The sequence below is a fragment of the Brassica napus genome, chromosome A9, assembly GCF_020379485.1.
Source record: "Brassica napus cultivar Da-Ae chromosome A9, Da-Ae, whole genome shotgun sequence".
NCBI lineage: Eukaryota > Viridiplantae > Streptophyta > Magnoliopsida > Brassicales > Brassicaceae > Brassica > Brassica napus.
This window is the reverse complement of record NC_063442.1, coordinates 12,478,351-12,496,333: the sequence shown is the minus strand read 5'-3', so window position 1 is coordinate 12,496,333 and position 17,983 is coordinate 12,478,351. Positions and strand designations below refer to the sequence as shown.

Below are 17,983 nucleotides of genomic sequence, written 5' to 3'. Positions count from 1 at the left end.
AAGGACACTTCTAGAGCAAAATCTAATAGAATTATAGAGTTGTGAATTATCTTATAGCCATGACTGGTCGAAGATTATTCAGGGTTCTATAGGAAAATTGAATTTCCTTCAGAAAGTTGAAGTTTGATAAATCTGGGAGTTTGTATTTTAAAATAGACTTTCGGCTATATATTCTTTCTTGCATTCTGACAGACAAGTCCGTCTCTGATATATTAGTGGTCTTTTAACAAAAGAGAACACGATCCTAATTTTGAATTTGTATAAGAATACTGTCGATCTAATATATATGTATTATCATTTGGACTTTTTGTAATACATTCATGTTTACCTTGATTTATCAAAATGGGTGTACATTTTGTGTTTCGTTTTTGTTTCTATGAGCTGCTTCTCAGCTTAGTGGTTCCTTGATATATACCACTTCGACTTCTTGCGTGTGTGTGTTTTGTTTAGAATCATCATATATACCATTATTTCATTACAGTATAACCTTTTTAAATTAATATTTTATAAAATAATATACACTAAAAATCTTTATAAAATAATATAATTTTATAGTCCCAAATTGAGTTTTTGGTAAATTAATAAAAAAATTATAGTTTTGGTATAACTCCAACATTATTAACTTATAGAGGTTTCACTGTATATATATAAAATGCGGGATCATCTTTGATTTTTTTTTAAAAAAATATTTAAAATATAATAATGTTATGTTATAATCAGTTATAAGTAAACAATATAGTTCAAATCGTTTGGTAGTTAAATATAGCACTATGTTATGCTAATGTGCGTTAGGCCACCGAATTAGTACGGCTGGCACTGATCACATATACCCCATGGCATATACCATTATTTCGAGTTTGATATTTTGTTTATTTGACAAGAACATATAATCTGATTTGACAAGAACAGATAATCTAATATTTAGTTAATGTCATCACTCTGCATATAACTGCTCGCCCCGTATAATGCTTCTTTGAATCCGTGGAATAAAAATAAATGGAATAACCAAAGCGAGGATGGTCCAGTAATTTTGAGGGAGCTTTGGTCCCAATACGAACCCAGATTCGAATCTTGCTGGCCATCGTCAATTAAAATGAGATGAAAAAAAGCGGTCTTTCAAAATATTTTATGCGGATGTATATTTAGATACTAGTCGAATTTCTTATGGAGTGTCTAGATATTTGGATTATTAAAAAAAATGAAATGATAAGAATAGAATACAAAAAAAAATAGAATAAAATTTATTCGCTTCATCCATGAACAAAGTTGTTATAGAATAGTTTTCATTCTAATTTATCTAAAAATTGGTGAAATGACCATTATATTCTATTCATAATAAATGGTAAAAATCTATAAAATTAAAAGAAATCAACCATTCTACATCATTTAATCCGGTTGCAATATGTTTTTCCTTTTTGATCGTTTTCATGTGTAAAATCACTCTCAAGATAAAGATACTGTATACATTCAATGGAAAGAGCGTTATAACTTTCAACAAAAAGAGCGTATAACTTTTCAAAGGAGGTCTACACAGCGCAACATCATGAAAACGATGGTAACTAAAAAGATGAATGTGACCATATATCTATATTTAATCATAGTTTTTTTTTTATTTAATCATAGAGTTAAAACCATATTTCTTTTAATGATATTTCATAGTGGAATGGAGAGAAGGGAATGGGTCATCACTAAGAAAACGAAACTTACAAGATTATACCATAATCGAATATAGTGTTCTAGGAGATGCTCTTAGAGCAGCTTTATATTTAAGGTTTGCTGAACCTTATATTTGAGGTTTGATGATGCTATTCTCCAATGGTAAACCTTAAAACAAACCTTAAAAGTTTTAGATTTTTACATTATAATCTTTCTTTTTTTAGAACCTTAGTGTGATCTTAAAGACTTCTAGACCCAATGACTAATCACCAAGAAGTCCATAGAAATCTAGATTTTTTTGTCACTTAAGACGTCTATGGGTGGCCAAGGGAAATCGAACCCAAGACGGAAACTCCAGCTGGAATCCATTTACCACTTGGTTTACATTATAGTCCTTACTTTTGAAGAAATCAAATAAAACCATAAATTTTTTTTATAACAACTAAAAACATACAATAAAAATATTATAAACAATATTGATTAATAAACTATTACATTATAATAGCAAATTACATATAAATAAAAGACTTAGAAGTGAAATCATTTTCTAATATACATAATTATTCATTAGTGTTATTTCAATAATGCTCCAGTATATGATTAATTAGTGCATCTTGAAGTGACAAATGATCATATATATATATTTAAATTTATATGTAAAAGTTAAATTTATAAAAATATATAAAAGATATAAAATTGTATGGACTAAAATGATAAACAAGAAAGTTATCAAGACTATTTAAAAGACATACAAGTATAAGGGCCAAAAAATATGAAACCTTATATTTGAGGTTTCATATTTGAGGTTTAACCGTACAAAACTTTATAATTTGAGGTTTTGAAATTGCTCTTGAAGTATATAAAATCTTATATTTGAAGTTTTAAAGTTGCTCTTGGAGATACTCTAACTAGATATCTCTTCATCGCTTTACAACAATGAGAAACATATGCTTAAAAAAGAGAGAAAACCCCCATATGACAAAGAAGCATATGCATAAATTATATGAGATACCATTAATAAACTTTAGTTAAAACATTTACATAGATCCACAAGAGTAAATGTAACATTCCAGTTTTCAGTATATATAGAGTTAGTTTTATGGGATAATTTGCAAAATACCCTATTTAGGATTTGAAATTTGATAACTGCATTTTCTATTTTATTTTTTGAAAAATACACTTCCTTAATTATGAATTGACTTTTTTACCCAAGATATTTCAATAATTAAGATATTAATTCGAAATTAATATATAAATTCGTAATTAATAAAATAATATCATTAAAATTATTTTGTTTAAGATAAATATGTTATTTTTATCATTTAAATTTTATAATAAAAAAGATAAATATGTAAATTATGATTTGTTTTGACTTTATCATGAAGTTTATACATATTTTCCTTTATTTTATTTTCTTCAACTTATATAAACAAGTCGCATTGTTAAAAAAAAATTCTTTGAATTTCCATGATTTCTTATTCATCTTCCACTCTCTTGAAACTCTAGCCAAACGCAACATGATATTCCTAAAAAAAGATAAAACATAACTATTCTCAGAATAAAATAGAATCAGAATTAGAAACTAAAATATGATTCATGAATCAACAAACTTCTAAAAGGAAGAATCTGTGAAACTAAGAGAAAAAAAGAAAAAAAATCAGAAATGGAGAGGATACGAGAGAAGGAGACGAGAAGACGATACACGTCTTGATTTCTTTATTTTTCAAAATAATAAAAAAAATTAAGATATTATTAAAAAGATATGGGAATGATATTGTGTAGATATATGAAAAATATATTAGATAGATTCTCTAACGATTTTCTTCTTTTTAAGAAAAACAAATTTTAAACAATATATTAGAAATTGCGATTTAAAAAAAAAACAATTTTTAAACAATATATTAGAAATATTAAGATTGGACAATTAGGTAAATTTATATATATATATAAGTGTATTTTTCCAAAAAAAATTAAAATAAGGGTGTAGTTTTCAAATTATAATTTTATTTGAGTGCATTTCTCCAAATTTTCCCTTTAAAAATAATATTTTTCTATTTTTTCATAATCATAACTGTAGAAAAATGTTTAGGAATGTTTTTTCTTTATTTTTGAATGTTTGTGGAATTGTTGTAATGATCATTCTATTTTATTCATGTCAATGTAAAAAAGTTTCCATAGAATTAATGAAATTAATCATTCTAATCCAAAAATCAACAGTCCAATTGCAACCTAATAAGCGATGTGCATTATAAAATAGCAGAACCGGAAGATTACACTTCACAACTAAATATTTTTAATTTAAATATTATTTTATACAAATATTTAATTTTATAAAATTCTTAAAGAAGGCAATTTCAAATTTATTTTTTTAATTTGGGGTTTATGTTTTAAGCACCGCACATAGAAAGCAGTCCAAAATATCATTTTTCCACTTTGCATTTCTTTTCCGTGCTTGCTCCCCTCTCAAATATTTGTTAGCAAGTCTAATCTACTTACAAAAAAATAAAATTCGACCAATTAAACTACTTTCACTAAGTTTACCGACTTACATCAAAAATAGGCGAAAAATTAGGTTTTATTCATAAAAGTGTACTTTTATGAAATTATAAAATGTTTATTTGTGATGGGAGTTTGAAAACAAGGCAAAATAAAAGAGGGAAGAGGAAAAGGAACGGTTGTTTGGCATAAGGGCATGTGCCGATGTCTCTGTTAGACTCAATAAAGCAACCATTAATTATTGTGGAGACTCATCTTTATGAATTCTTTCTATATTTCTTTCGTTTATCCATTATAACTTTATAACAATGTCATCGTATGGGCACTAACTTATCGAACTCACTTCTCTTTAATGGGGACATCACTATTGACACCACAAAGAATTAGTAGTTGCAAATGAGACGTACTAATCCAAATCCCTTCATTGCTTATGATAAGTTATCCCTTATTTTCTTTTTGGTTCACTTTATATTGTAAGAAGAACTTGATAGTGTTGAATATTAGTGTTATGCCTCGACCACCTATTGTTAATGAGCCTCCCACATTTGTTAATGGCTCATAGGCTCTATTCCGTGCAATAGCTTGTGCATTAAAAATTTTGGGGGTTTGAAAGAGTTATTTACTGACCTTTTAATCATCGTATGATCATTCTCCATGTTTTAGCTTTACTACATGATGTCGCGAATTACTTTTCGATAGGTCACCTATTTTTTAGATCCTCTATTTCTAGTACAGTTAATTCTTGAGTTTTCTATTGAAATGTACCTGAAAACAAAAGTCCACTTCAGTGACATAAATCAATTATTTTTAAGTCTTTCAACTTACATTATCATATACTACAAAGTCGGATGTTATAATTACCGACTCACGCAGAGCACAATTTTCCGTTGCACCCATAGTGTGAACCAACACAAGACTCCACACTCGTATGGATTTGGCTCGTAAGTTTCTAGAAACACCTTGACCCAAAAACTATTTAAAACCTTTGAAAAATTCTAAGTAAAGATCGAGCCAATTTTTATGGATAAATACTTAGTAAAAATGTAATTTTATTAATGAAATTTGAGACAAAGTACTGAAAATCCCTCAGGTTACAATAAGAAGCTTTTGATCAAAAGTTCTATTGTCCCAAGTTCAAAACACCCATTCCGATGGTCTTTATATTCTCGTGACTGGACACAATCAATCATATCATCTACATCACAAAAAGAGTCATGAACATACAAAAAATACTCACTGAGGCGGTCAAAATTCTTAAAACAAAATTTACGGAATTGGCTAATGTGGCTAAATTATATATGACAATTAATGATTTTGAATCATAAAGATTTGATACAAATTAGTGTATTATCTATCATTTTTGTTTAACTTTAAGTTATTAAAATAAATAAAACAATCGCATTAATCATATAATAAAAATTATATTTTCCGTATATTTTATATTTTGAACTTTTAAAACAAATTCACATTGAAATTTTTATGATCCATGATTTAATTTTTTTTTGATAAGATACAAATTATTACAAAATTATGTAAGTAGAAAGTCTCATATATATTAATATCTTTTAATTAATCTATATACCATAGAAAATACTTAAAGATTTTAATTTTGAACTTTGTTTTGAACAAACTTTTTCTGATAACATCTTTGAACAAATACTCATAACTTAATATTTAAAATTTGCATTGAATGTTTATAAAAATTATAAATTACTAAAACTTTCAAAAACATTGCACAATAAAAATTTGTTATCAGCAATTTATTTTTTTTGTTATAAAAGATTCAAATAAGTAGAACGCATCATTTAACAATATATCAATATTAAAATATACTATTTATCTATGTGTATATTATGTAAATTTAATTATATAAAATAGAAAACAGAAAAAGTGACTGTTTGGATTAATAAAAATTATTTACGTATTCACACCAATTTAATTATATACGTAATAGTTATTGATTTTTTCATTATCCAATATATATATATATATTATTTTATAATATATAAAAGAACATATAATATGTAAAATATATTTATAATATATAATTTCGGATCTTAATCTAGTAACAATGATATTACGGAATTGCTTAGAGTGGAAACGCCTTTGGATATTTTGAAATAAATATTTCCAGTTTCCCACAGACTACAGCCAAAGAAGAACATACGGTATGGGACTTACTGATACTTGGGTTGATTTCGGGTAGGATTCGTTTTTTTTTTCAGGTATATAAGAAAACTGTATCCACGTAATATTTCGTAGAATTTCAGTACCGACTAGCTCAGTTTTGGGTCAGTTGTGATATACAATTTTAAATCCAAAATATTAGATTATATTTTATTAATTTATTTTTGTTTTTCTAAAAAGGAAAATAAATAAAAATCTTATGGTATATTATGTGGGTAATTATAACAAAGTTGACATAGACTAGTGCTCTTGCCTTTTCAACTTGGCTTTGACTCACAACAAATACAATTCTCTTATGTTTTCCGATTTAATGGGTATCCAATTGATTCCGGATAAAAAGCGAACCCGACCTGATATATGTGGATATAGATGTATTAATATCCTTTGGTTAAAATCATAAATACCAAAACTAAGCCGAACCGGTCCATTTCGGGTCGAATCGTATTCTGTTCCGGTCAAAAGTCGTAGGGGGTATTCTTTTTGAAACCAACGATTATGAGATAGTTTGAAGGAACGGAACAAGATCTTGTTTACCTAAAAGGCGAAAACATCCCTTAGAGAATGAGATTACTAATCCTTAACTTTCTCGTTAGATCAATTCCCAGACTACAAAAAGTAGGTTCGAGGTTAAATACAGAGGAAATTGTTGCAAAGTATATCAACAAACAAAGGAAACCAAAATACCTAAAAGAAAGACGTCTAAAAAACAGAGTCATGTTCCGTTTTCTATCTTCCCAAAACGTGTCAAATATGATCCACCTTAGGTCTTACCCTCATTTCCATCTTCTACTCTACTCCTCCACCTAAGGACTGCCAAAAAAAAACGTTTCTTAGAATCCATCAGAAATCATGGCAAAAGTAAAAATCCATCTTACCTGTAACAAATTGTGATACAGAAGATAACTAATTCAAAGCCTGAACAAAATGAAACAACAACTTGAGAAGGCTAAAAGGCAACTCGAGAGACGTTTAGGTTAGGTTCAAAGAAAAAGATGAAAGAGAGATGATTATAACCTGTCACATATATTTAGGAAGATGGAGGAGGATAATCCTCATATATCCAGGTTGAATTATCTGAATTTAGCAATAACATTCCTTTAATCCATTCGATTCGAACAATTTGCTCCTCCAAGTCCATCAAAGCAGCTTCTATAGACTCTGATTCCATGATATTCAACGCAAGATCTTCATCTCCTACTAACTTCTTTGTGGGTCTCAGCTTTTCTTCTTCTTCAACTGCTAACTTCTTTGTAGGTCTCTGCTTTTCTTCTTCTCTAGTTTCTTCAGCTCCTATATCCAAAAACCACCAGATCATCTAGGAATGAGTTAACATCTCAAACATTTGGAAAAAACTCGTTGAACCTAACCTTCATTTGGAAGTTTCATTAGCGTAGCACACTGCCTTTTTTCCCCAACCTTAGAGAAAGGCACAATCCATCCATCTTCAAGTGACCATTCCAATGAAGGAACCAAATCCTTGAACATAGCATCGTAGCCTTTTCCTTCCCCATACGGTTCAGGCACCAATTCAATCTACAAAAAGATGCAAAAATCTAAATCTCAAACAGCCTCTAAAAGCACATTTTGCAACAAAGTTCAAAACTTTCACATACCTTAACCGTTTCATCTTCTTCGCTCACTTCTAGAACCGTCCCAGACCAATAGCAATCGTCTTTCCACCAGTCCACCAAGTCTCCCACCTTCCAAAGACCATGAACAACAACAACAACTTCTTCTTCTTCTTCTCCACCACAACATTCCTCATTTTCATGAGACTGACGTGGACGTATGGGTCGAACCATTAGGATATTATCGTTCTCGCCTTGGCGTTTTTGGAATACTTTTGTTGTGTGTATTCCTGAGCAATTTTCAAAATGTTTTAACTATCTAAGCACTTGAAAAAACCAAGGGATTGAAAAGCCAACCTTCTTCGGTGAAATCAAGATACTCCAAATCGTAGAATAATGCTCTCCCTTTGTTGAATATCTTTGTAATCTGATAAAAGAAAATAACATAATGAGTATTTTTGACATGGATATGTATAAGAAACTGACTGAGGAGGAGTGTACCTTGCAACGAAACCATGCTCCACGAAACCCCAATTCGAAAGATCTAGCTTCGATGGTGTGACCGACTTCAAACGGTAGATTGATTTGAGACATTTCTGATTCAAGATAGACGAAAAAGCTATTTAGTATTAACATACAAACTCAGCTACAAGAAGCAAACCGTTGAATTTCTCAGGACTGCACGAACCTCAGATTTATCGTTTGGATTAAACCCTAATTGACCCCTGCTACTCTCTCTCTCTCTCTCGTTTTCTCCCAAACTTTCAGAGACCTCTACTGTCGGAGTCAAAGGGGAGGGGAGGAGTATCCTGGTGACGGGGATGGATAAAACGCTGTCATACCCCCTTTTTTTTTTTTTCTAACGCACGCTGTAATACCCCCTAAACAAAAATTAGAGAAATAAGGATAACACTAAAAAAATTTTTTTTGTAACAAAAATAAATATACATTTATACCTTTAGAATTAACTAATATAAACTTTAGGATTTAGAGTTAAATGATTGAGATTTGTGATTGAATCTTAAAATTTTATAAAATAAAAAATAAATATTAAAAATTTGAAAATAAAAATTTTAAAAATAGTTTCAAATTATTTTCGAATTACAAAAAAGAAAATTTTAAAAAATAATTAAAAAAAATCAAGAAAAAAAAATTTATAAAAAAGTTCGAATTTGAAAACATATAATCTAAAACTATAAAAAAAATTATTATTTTTTATTTTTTAATTATTTTTTATCTAGGGTATTACTGTCATTTTACCTATTAAATGAAATATTTTGGTCATTTTCTTCTTATGGTCTATTTTTGTGACCAAAACTTGAAAATAGTATATCTAGAAGAATTGCCCCAAAAATTATAGATTATTAGTATTAGGTGAATCTTAAAAAAAAACTCTCACCTAAAATGATGAATCGTAAAAATTAATATATTAAAATTTATAAATTAGTTTTAAAGGCTTATAAGTCAATCTAAAACAATGTATAAATGATACTCCCTCTGTTTCAAAATACATGAAGTTCTCTGTTTCAAAATACATGAAGTTTTAGGATATGACACAACTATTAAGAAACTTATTTTTTATCTAAAAAGTATCATTAAAATATAAAGTAAAAATTATTCAACCAATCACAAAACAGACTATAAAATATGATTTGTTACACAGTTTTTTATAAAGTTAAAAAGTACATTGAAATATGAAAACATCATCTATTTTGAAACATCAAAAACTCCATAAAACATCATCTATTTTGAAACGGAGGAAGTAATAAATATTTTAATAACATTTAGTGACTTTTAGTGATAAAACCTCTCAACTATTTTTGAATCGTAAAAAAACCCTCAACTAAGTTTTAACATTATAAACTCTCAACTTATAAACCATTAACATATATCACCCTCTGGCACGGTTTTTTAGACAGAGGGTAATATATATTAACGAAATTGACATTGAAAGTTTATTTCACAGAATTTTTAGTTAAGGTTTTTTTTTATCTTTAGTTGAGGGGTTTAATTATTAAAAATCCTTATTATCAAAGAGGAAATTAGACCAAATAAACAAAAAAAAAATTCATCAACTAGCCAAAATCATCTTTTATCTCCTACTTTCTCTTCCTATTTCTCTCAATCTTTTCCCTACAAATCTAAGGGTGTTAATGGGATTTAGATTTCACTAAAGTTTGTTAATTTTAAAAGTTTAGAGATTTGTTAAATTTTAAAATAGTTGTAAAATTTTTTTGTAAATTGTGAAAATCTATAAAAATAAAATAATGTAATGATTCTAAGAATTCAAGGGAAACACGTAGTATTTTCAAAAATCTTATGTTGTGAGTTATGGTTATCGTCATGCCATGGCTTCAGAGGGCTCTTTCAAAATCCCTATCTATGTTACCGGTATGGGCCAATCTAAGAACATTCTTATTGTTGTTACTCTAGACCATGGATAAGTCACATTGCTTCATGACTTGGAGATCATATTCTTACTCATTAACTTCGACTTGATCCTACCAATATGGGTGAAGCAAAGGTCTTGGTTGAGATGGAGCTGGATAGAGATTTCCTAAAGCTTATTGCACTTGATGATAAACAAGATAGCATATTTCTTGCTGATGTTGAATACACATGAATTTCATCCATGTGTGAGAGGTGTGGTAACCTCGGCCACAAAGAGAAGAGGTGCATTTTACCTTCTAAGCCGACTTAAAATCCAACCTTACCGCCACATACAACAATTGTTAGTAGTGAAATTCTCATTATGGATATTGACCGTTTTCTACAACAAAGGGATCCTTTAATCCCCTCTTCACCAGCTTTTGTGTTCCGGAGTACAAATGTCTTAGAAGTTCCAAGTGCAGCTGATCCAATTCATGCTTTGCTATCTAATAGGGAGATTGCTCATGACGTCACCACATTAGTATATTCACAATCTATTCCCATTGATACACCGATTATGGAATCTACTCCATCCAACATTATCAACAATGAGGTCCTAGAATCTATTGTTGTTGATCCCATGACCACAACCGTACCTAACCATTGTGCATTAGAGAGTGCTTCTCATTTTACTGTGCTAGGTGATGGGACTGAAGTTGAGATTGAGCCTTCAAGCTCGTTCAGATTGACACGAGGTGGGAACGAATCAAAACCTCCTATCAAGCACCGGAACATGGAATGACATACAATACAAGGAAGAGGAAAATATGGCGTCGCGACCGTGGTTCCTATCATTAGCTATTGTCTTTACTACAATTGGTGGCGTCTCTAGTATCTACCTTTGTTTCATTGGTTTGGGATTCAATACATCATGAAGCTTGTTTCATATAAACTCTTCTCAACTATAAGACATCTTGGTCTTATCATGTAATAGTTTATATTTTAAATTGAAAGTCTTTAGTTCAAAAAACAATTTCACCTTTTTATCAAAAGAAAAATTTAGAAGAATACTTTTTTTTCTGAACCATCTGAAAGTTTTATACATACGAAAATAAAATTAATGAAATAGAAGTATCAGTATAAATTATAAGTCTATAACAAATATTTGTGATACTAAAAAAATAGTTCTATACGACAAGCCTGTTTTTTTTTTTCTAACTGACGACAATCCTCTTTTGATCTATCAATTAAACTCTTTCGCCGGTTTTACGAGTTCGTAGCGATGAAGACAATCTAGACAAAAGGAACATAGAAGCCGATAAAATGAAGAGTGATGCAGCAAAACAAGCGAGGTCCATACATGTCACCAATGGCGTGGTCTTGAACTTCTCCATCATCCCAACGTGAAGTATCATTACCACTGCATACCCTATTCTCGCCTTTACTTCACCAATCGATTGATTGCTTTGGTTTGTTTTGCAACTCACAAACATGTTATAAAAAGCGTTTCCTAGAACTAGCATGGATGTGCCGAACAAGAACATATCTGCAGTTTTAGAGATCATAAACAAAGATGGTCAAGGTGCTTTTACTCTAGAAAGTCATGCACACCACTCAATGAGTCATCAGGATTAGAGCAATACCAATGGCTTCGATTAAAATATGAACTGTGTTACTCTTTACTCCATGGGACAATCCCTTAAGATAATGTGAATAACATTCTAGAACACGAGAGCAGCCCTGTAAATCGCACGTAACATTAGATTTCAACTGATTCGTTTTATCGAATGACTTTTTCTTGGGTTCACCCCCTAGGGTGAACTTTTAGATTCACCAACCAATAGAAAGTTATCATTTTAGATCTAGTATCTTTTAATTAAGGAAACAATATAACTTGCCAAATTATATTATGCTTTTAAAATAAAAAATAAAAAATTAAATAAATAAAAAATAACAATAGTTCTAAAAAAATATTATTTAAAAAAAATATTTGTTTTTAAGATTTAGAGTTTAGTGTTTAAGATTTATAATTTAGAATTTATCCAAATGTTTAGTGTTTTTCCAAGGGTTTAGGGTTTACCTAAGGGTTTAGGATTTACCTAAGGGTTTAGGGTTTTCCCAAGGGTTTAGGGTTTAGGATTAGAGTTTAGGGTTTAGTGTTTTGTTGACAACATGTTTAGTGTTTTTCCAAGGGTTTAGGGTTTAGTATTTGAGTTTAGGGTTTAGTATTAGAGTTTAGGGTTTAGTATTAGAGTTTAGGGTTTAGTGTTTTGTTGACAACATTATTATTTTTTTTAAATTCGTTTTTATATATTATTTTTATTTATTTTTAAATTTTATTTTGAAAAAATAATACAATTTATCAAGTTATTTGGTTTCCTTAATTAAAAGATACTATATTTAAAATGACAATTTTCTATTGGTTGGTGAACCTAAAGGTTCACCCTAGGTTACGTAAACTTCTATCCTGTTTGACAAAAAAAAAAAAAACTTCTATCCTATTTTTTATTAAAACAAAATTTTGAAAACCTATCCATTTTCCACCGAAGATAACGGAAAAAATGAAATAAAAATTTCCCCTTCTAATAAATTGGACGGAAATTGATCCTTTTTTTTTATTTTCATATGTATTTGTATCGCATTAAAATTAATAAATTTAAGTGGAAATTAATACCTTTTTGTCAAACCGACAAAATTTATTTTGTGATGTTTTTAAATTCCATATTTTCAAATTCCATTCATTTTACCCCTTTTATTCTATTTATTTTGTGATGTTTTAAAATTCCATATTTTTATATACAGAAAGTAGTTGGGACAATATATCTGTACACCTTTGTGTGGATTTGAATAGTTACAGATATTTGAGAAATATTAGAAACTGAAAAGAATTTGGTTTTGAATTTTTTTTTCTTTCATTTTACATGTTTTTTACTATAGTAATCATTTTTAGCTGAACAGAAATGTGATATATTGAATCATATGCATAGCTACAGCGTAGTTCAACAAAATAGTTTTCCACTGAAGATAAATTTTGATTGGATTCATGAATGTTTTATTATACGACATTATTTTAAAATTATATTTTGATCTAATTGAAGCTGGAGAAGAAAACTACCTCAAAGAAGCAGAGTACAGAACCTAATAAAGTTCCAACAACGGCAAATAAGGTGTAGAATCTGCAGTCAAGTATCACCTGCATCCAATTAGACAATTAAAATGGTTTCACAAAATGTTTCTCTATAAAATGATGAAATATCCAAATAAATGATCCATGCAAAAAAAAAAAAAAAACTTTCTATACTAGGAGATAAGTAGATATACCCTTTCTATATTCCTCTGCAACTGCAGTTTCCATGCCCGTCTTTTGATGGCTTGCCTTAACTCCGTGATAAAAATATCAGTTACTTGTGATACAAGAAACACAGAATCCATCAATCCTCGTCTTACTTCAGTCTTACTTTTGATCACGATCTCTGAAGTAGGCACATAAGCTTTCACCTCCACCGAAGATTTTCTATCTTTATCTTTAATGGGCGGTTTCTGATTCTGACCCCCCAGCGAGCATTTCAGGATTCTTGTGCGTGACAGGGTACACGACGGCGACGAAGAAGATGATGATGATGGACGAAAGAGATCCGACGGTTTTGAATTACGACGCAAGAGTAATCTAGTGGTGGTCATTGCTCTATATTTGCTTTATTTTTCGGAGCTTTCGTAGGTCTATACCACATATATATACACCGACACATTTTTGTGTAATGAAGTGTAAAACGATGCCTTGGTGTGGCAGCGTGGCTGCAAAGGAAAAGAGAAGATTCGTGGGATATTTCTAGTTTTCTTGTTTTGTTGTGTACTTTCTGAGAAAGGTTCAGCTCTCTCTTTTTTTCTGGACCGTCGCTATGGTATGCGTGTCTAAAATGCACAATTCTAAGCCGGACTTTTTGTCCAGCTAGACAGTATAAAACACGTGTCAAAACTAGTGAATGCTTCAACTTTTTCTTCCTCTGTTTTGTTTGTATATTAAAACTTTTCTGTTTTTTTCTCCATCGTAGAAAAGTTTTTTTTTAAATAAGCAAATAACTATGACTACTTTATAAAAAATACTTATAGGAATCGTTTGTGCAAAAATTCCGCAGACCCCAGTTCACACGTGATTTTGAGAGTTATCCGAGCTCGACCGCTGAAGAATAGATGGGACGCAGACGCATGCACGCTAGCCTTTGATAACACGCCAGCATAATATGCGCATGAGTTGATGGTAAATTGGTAATATAATAGTTTGAATTGTGGGAGTTTTGGATGATATCTTATTCAATAGCTTTGTGAAATCGGAATTCTGGCGTATTTAATGTCACAAATTCAAAGGTGGATTAAGTGATTATTGTATTGAAGTTAGAATTCGGCGTACTATTCAAAATCAAACAACATAGGCCATGTTCCTTAATGCCAGACTGAAAATGGACAGGGCCATAGTAAAGGCAATGCTTTTAGTGAAATTCATAAAAACCTAAACCATCATGAATTGCAGTAACAATACATGATTTGGTTTTCTTTTATATCAGTGCGAAAGAAGACAATTGCATCTGAACACAATGTCTCAGACCATCATATTCTTTCTTTGAGTTGTCCAAATAAATGTTTTGTTTACCATTAGAGGTTTTTAATCAATCAAAATGAAAAGGTGTGTTTAAGGTAGGCAGAACATAACAGAAAGGAGCAAAACGGAAGACTCATACTGCTCATTTTCATTCTTGACTATCAATCATAGAATCTCCCAACCTCATCACTCAAGCTTCTCCAGTTCTGACATCCTCTCAATGATCGCCTGCAACAAAGAGAGTTGATGGATAACTTTTCAGTTTACTGCCAACAATAAACGACAAAAATGCTCTGAGAAAAGAAGACAAAAAAGGTTTTATGAGCGCACCCGCTTGCTTGTTTCTTGAAGCTCTCCAGCAAGAATGAATTCATCCAGAATTAAGTACACCTTACATGAAACAACAATTGTGAATTTAGTAAAAATTAAAAACAAATAAAGAACTAATACAGAAATTTCGAAGCATCATTTATCTATCCCTCATCAGTATTTTGCCTTACCTTGATATGATAATGCCAAACAAGAATCGTCACTAGTCATTGTAAAATTAGTAAGTAAAATAATATCAACTAAAAAACTCATCCGTAAATTTCAGAGCAACACCTTTCTCCATTATTAAAAAAAAAAAGAGATGATAAAGCCAAACAATCATCATTAAGTGTTTCCAGAAAGCCACTAGTAAGATATCCAAGGAAGAATTTGCTAATCATAGGTAAAGAAGAAACAATGACATAATCCTTAACTCTAATCATAGCTCTACAGGGAAGCAGAAGAATGAAACAGTTTGAGAAGTAACATAAAAGGATAAACGAAAGAAAGAAAGAAAGAAAGATGTTTTGGGTGGGGGTACCTTGTGGAAGTTGAAAACCAAATCAAGCTCACAGACATTGCTGAAGAAATGGTCCAAAATCTCAACAAACAAGTGGATGCATTCAAGGTAAGCCAACTCATTGTCTGTTATGTCAACGCACAATGAGAAAAACAACCCTGCATATCTCCTGTATATAACCTTATGCGTTCTAAACTGCAACCCAAAAAAAAAAACATATATAAGCAAGCATGATTTAGATTCCTAATCAGCTTCACTGTTAGTGCTAGGCCAATCTAGTTGACTTTTGTAACAAGAATCTTAAAGCTAAACCAAAATAACACAAAATCTTTAACTCTAATCTCGTTAATAAGCAAGAACTAACAAACCTCGACGAAATTGGTGAACTTCGAGTCGCGATTGACAACCAATCTGTGAACCTGAGAGCAAATTAATAATCAGATGAGAAGAAGCACAAAGAAGGGAGAAAGAATAGAGAATTGAATTATTGTACCTCGTATTCAACCTTGTGTTTCTCGGACTCCTCGAGAGGAACATAGTACTTTGCAAGACGAGTCTTGCCTTGTCTGTTCTGCAACAATATGAATCGGATCTGCAAAGACAAATTCGACCAAAATGAGATTTCAGACATCGAATTCGAAGAATCTTAAAACCATATATACCATTATTCCCGGATTCACAACACAAGAAAACGCATCCAAGGTTCCGTAAGATCTTCGGCAGAACACTTATTGGAATGGTCGATTCAATTATTATTTTTTCCGGTCATTTTCCAAAAATGAAAAAGCCCGTTAAAGACATTACATTACAAAGATGGTGTTCAACTCTAACTCAATAGCCCATTATACGTTGGATAATTTAAGCCCATTTGAACAATAAGGTTTACATAAACAAAGCAACCTAACGAGGGAGCAACACATGTTTTTTTTTTTCAGCTTTGTCGATGACTCTTCAACGCTACCATTTAGAAAGTAGACTTCAGAGAGTTCAGAAATAACTCGTATCAAGTTTTCAACATCTTGTTATGATCTCCATTCTCCACAAAAAGAGAGTTCCATCAAAACCCCTAACTCAAAGGCCCATACAACAAACAGGTCCATAAAACCCCTAATTCAAAGGCCCATACAACAAACCACCTACACGCGACATCAACCTCGGCCGCTCCCTTGATGCATCATGGCACCAAGATGATCCTATCTTTGGCGGAGGAATGGTCTTAACGACAAAGGATGGGACAACGATTCTCGGTTCATTCGCTAGTAACCGGCTCTTAACCTCCCTACATGCTGAGTTTAACACTCGCCTGTGGGCCATGAAATCCTCAATTCAACTAGACCATCTGGATATGACCTTTGACACTGACTATCTGCAACTGGTCAAGATCCTTGAAAATGATAAAGAAGAAGAGTGGCCTTCCTTACATGCCGGCTCGAGGTTTGATCTTTATCAAGAGTGTAACAAACTTAAAGTATATCTCTTATTAATTAATGAATGAATGTACATGTTATATATATACAAGTATGTACACGTGTATTATGTACACTTCTCTATATCTAATACACCCCCCTCAAGCCTTGAAACTCAAGTAGGATCTGGAGTAAAAAGGCTTGACACAGACATTCTGTTCAAGAGGAAATGAAAGGGACCAGGATGCAGAGCTTTCGTGAGGATATCAGCATGTTGGTTCGAGCTCGATACATGATGCAAGGTGAGAAAGCCACGCTTAACCTGATCACGGACAGTGTGACAATCGACCTCAATGTGTTTGGTACGTTCATGAAAAACATGATTAGTCGCAATGTGCATCGCCGACTTGTTATCACAAAAGAGTTTAGCTCCAGCAGTGACTGTGACTCGAAGATCAGTCAACAACTGCTGTAACCAAATGAGCTCACAAGTCGTCAACGCCATGCTTCTATACTCTGCTTCAGTGCTGCTTCGACTAACCGTACATTGCTTCTTGGACTTCCAACTGATGAGAGAAGAACCAAGGTAGACGCAAAAACCAGTCATCGAACGTCGAGTATCCGGACAAGTAGCCCAATCTGCATCAGAGAATGCATTCAAGCATAGATCAGTATCTGCAGCATAGAAGAGACCTTGGCCTGGATTAGACTTTAGGTATCGCAGAACATGATGAGCAGCTTTAAGATGAACATCAGTTGGTGCAGAAAGGAATTGGCTAAGACGATGGACAGCAAAGGTTATATCCGGTGGAGTGATTGTGAGATAAAGCAAACGCCCTCTGAGTTCTCTATAAGAAGTGATGTCCTCCAAAGG

At 31.4% G+C, this 17,983-nt stretch overlaps 3 protein-coding genes across 4 annotated transcripts; all 3 read right to left on the bottom strand.

Moving 5' to 3' along the window:
• Positions 1-6,906: 6,906 nt before the first annotated feature.
• On the bottom strand, positions 6,907-8,782 carry LOC106435182. Of its 2 annotated transcripts, XM_048739961.1 has the most exons (8): positions 8,596-8,782; positions 8,409-8,503; positions 8,265-8,334; positions 7,953-8,197; positions 7,707-7,872; positions 7,353-7,629; positions 7,215-7,254; positions 6,907-7,149 (listed from the first exon to the last, which is right to left on the bottom strand). In XM_048739961.1, the coding sequence occupies exons 2-6, from the start codon at positions 8,499-8,501 to the stop codon at positions 7,367-7,369; spliced, it is 837 nt and encodes a 278-aa protein (XP_048595918.1). In that variant the 5' UTR covers positions 8,502-8,503; positions 8,596-8,782; the 3' UTR covers positions 6,907-7,149; positions 7,215-7,254; positions 7,353-7,366. The 2 variants fall into 2 exon arrangements, with proteins under 2 accessions (XP_048595918.1, XP_048595917.1); XM_048739960.1 differs by having other exon boundaries at positions 8,409-8,760.
• A 2,553-nt stretch (positions 8,783-11,335) lies between these two features.
• LOC106435190 lies at positions 11,336-14,089 on the bottom strand. Its single transcript, XM_048739959.1, has 4 exons — positions 13,599-14,089; positions 13,393-13,470; positions 11,921-12,017; positions 11,336-11,823 (listed from the first exon to the last, which is right to left on the bottom strand). The coding sequence occupies exons 1-4, from the start codon at positions 13,956-13,958 to the stop codon at positions 11,525-11,527; spliced, it is 834 nt and encodes a 277-aa protein (XP_048595916.1). The 5' UTR covers positions 13,959-14,089; the 3' UTR covers positions 11,336-11,524.
• A 772-nt stretch (positions 14,090-14,861) lies between these two features.
• Positions 14,862-16,492, bottom strand: LOC106435181 (AP-2 complex subunit sigma-like). Its single transcript, XM_013876043.3, has 6 exons — positions 16,366-16,492; positions 16,197-16,295; positions 16,072-16,122; positions 15,725-15,898; positions 15,205-15,264; positions 14,862-15,102 (listed from the first exon to the last, which is right to left on the bottom strand). Exons 1-6 carry the CDS (start codon positions 16,366-16,368, stop codon positions 15,061-15,063), a joined length of 429 nt encoding a protein of 142 aa, XP_013731497.1. The 5' UTR covers positions 16,369-16,492; the 3' UTR covers positions 14,862-15,060.
• Between the last annotated feature and the right edge of the window lie 1,491 nt (positions 16,493-17,983).

Excerpts from the sequence above, each read along its gene's own strand:
- LOC106435181 (XM_013876043.3), bottom strand. Across the intron at positions 15,899-16,071 it reads AGTTCACCAATTTCGTCGAG|TTTAGAACGCATAAGGTTAT; the intron begins GTTTGTTAGTTC and ends TTTGGGTTGCAG. Across the intron at positions 15,265-15,724 it reads TGGTTTTCAACTTCCACAAG|GTGTACTTAATTCTGGATGA; the intron begins GTACCCCCACCC and ends GTTTCATGTAAG.
- LOC106435182 (XM_048739960.1), bottom strand. The coding sequence starts at position 8,543 with ATGTTAATACTAAATAGCTTTTTCGTCTATCTTGAATCAGAAATGTCT. Across the intron at positions 8,335-8,408 it reads GAGCATGGTTTCGTTGCAAG|ATTACAAAGATATTCAACAA; the intron begins GTACACTCCTCC and ends TTCTTTTATCAG. Across the intron at positions 7,630-7,706 it reads AATGAAACTTCCAAATGAAG|GAGCTGAAGAAACTAGAGAA; the intron begins GTTAGGTTCAAC and ends TTTTGGATATAG.
- LOC106435190 (XM_048739959.1), bottom strand. The coding sequence starts at position 13,958 with ATGACCACCACTAGATTACTCTTGCGTCGTAATTCAAAACCGTCGGAT. Across the intron at positions 13,471-13,598 it reads TGCAGAGGAATATAGAAAGG|GTGATACTTGACTGCAGATT; the intron begins GTATATCTACTT and ends AATTGGATGCAG. Across the intron at positions 11,824-11,920 it reads TATTTTAATCGAAGCCATTG|ATATGTTCTTGTTCGGCACA; the intron begins GTATTGCTCTAA and ends CTAAAACTGCAG.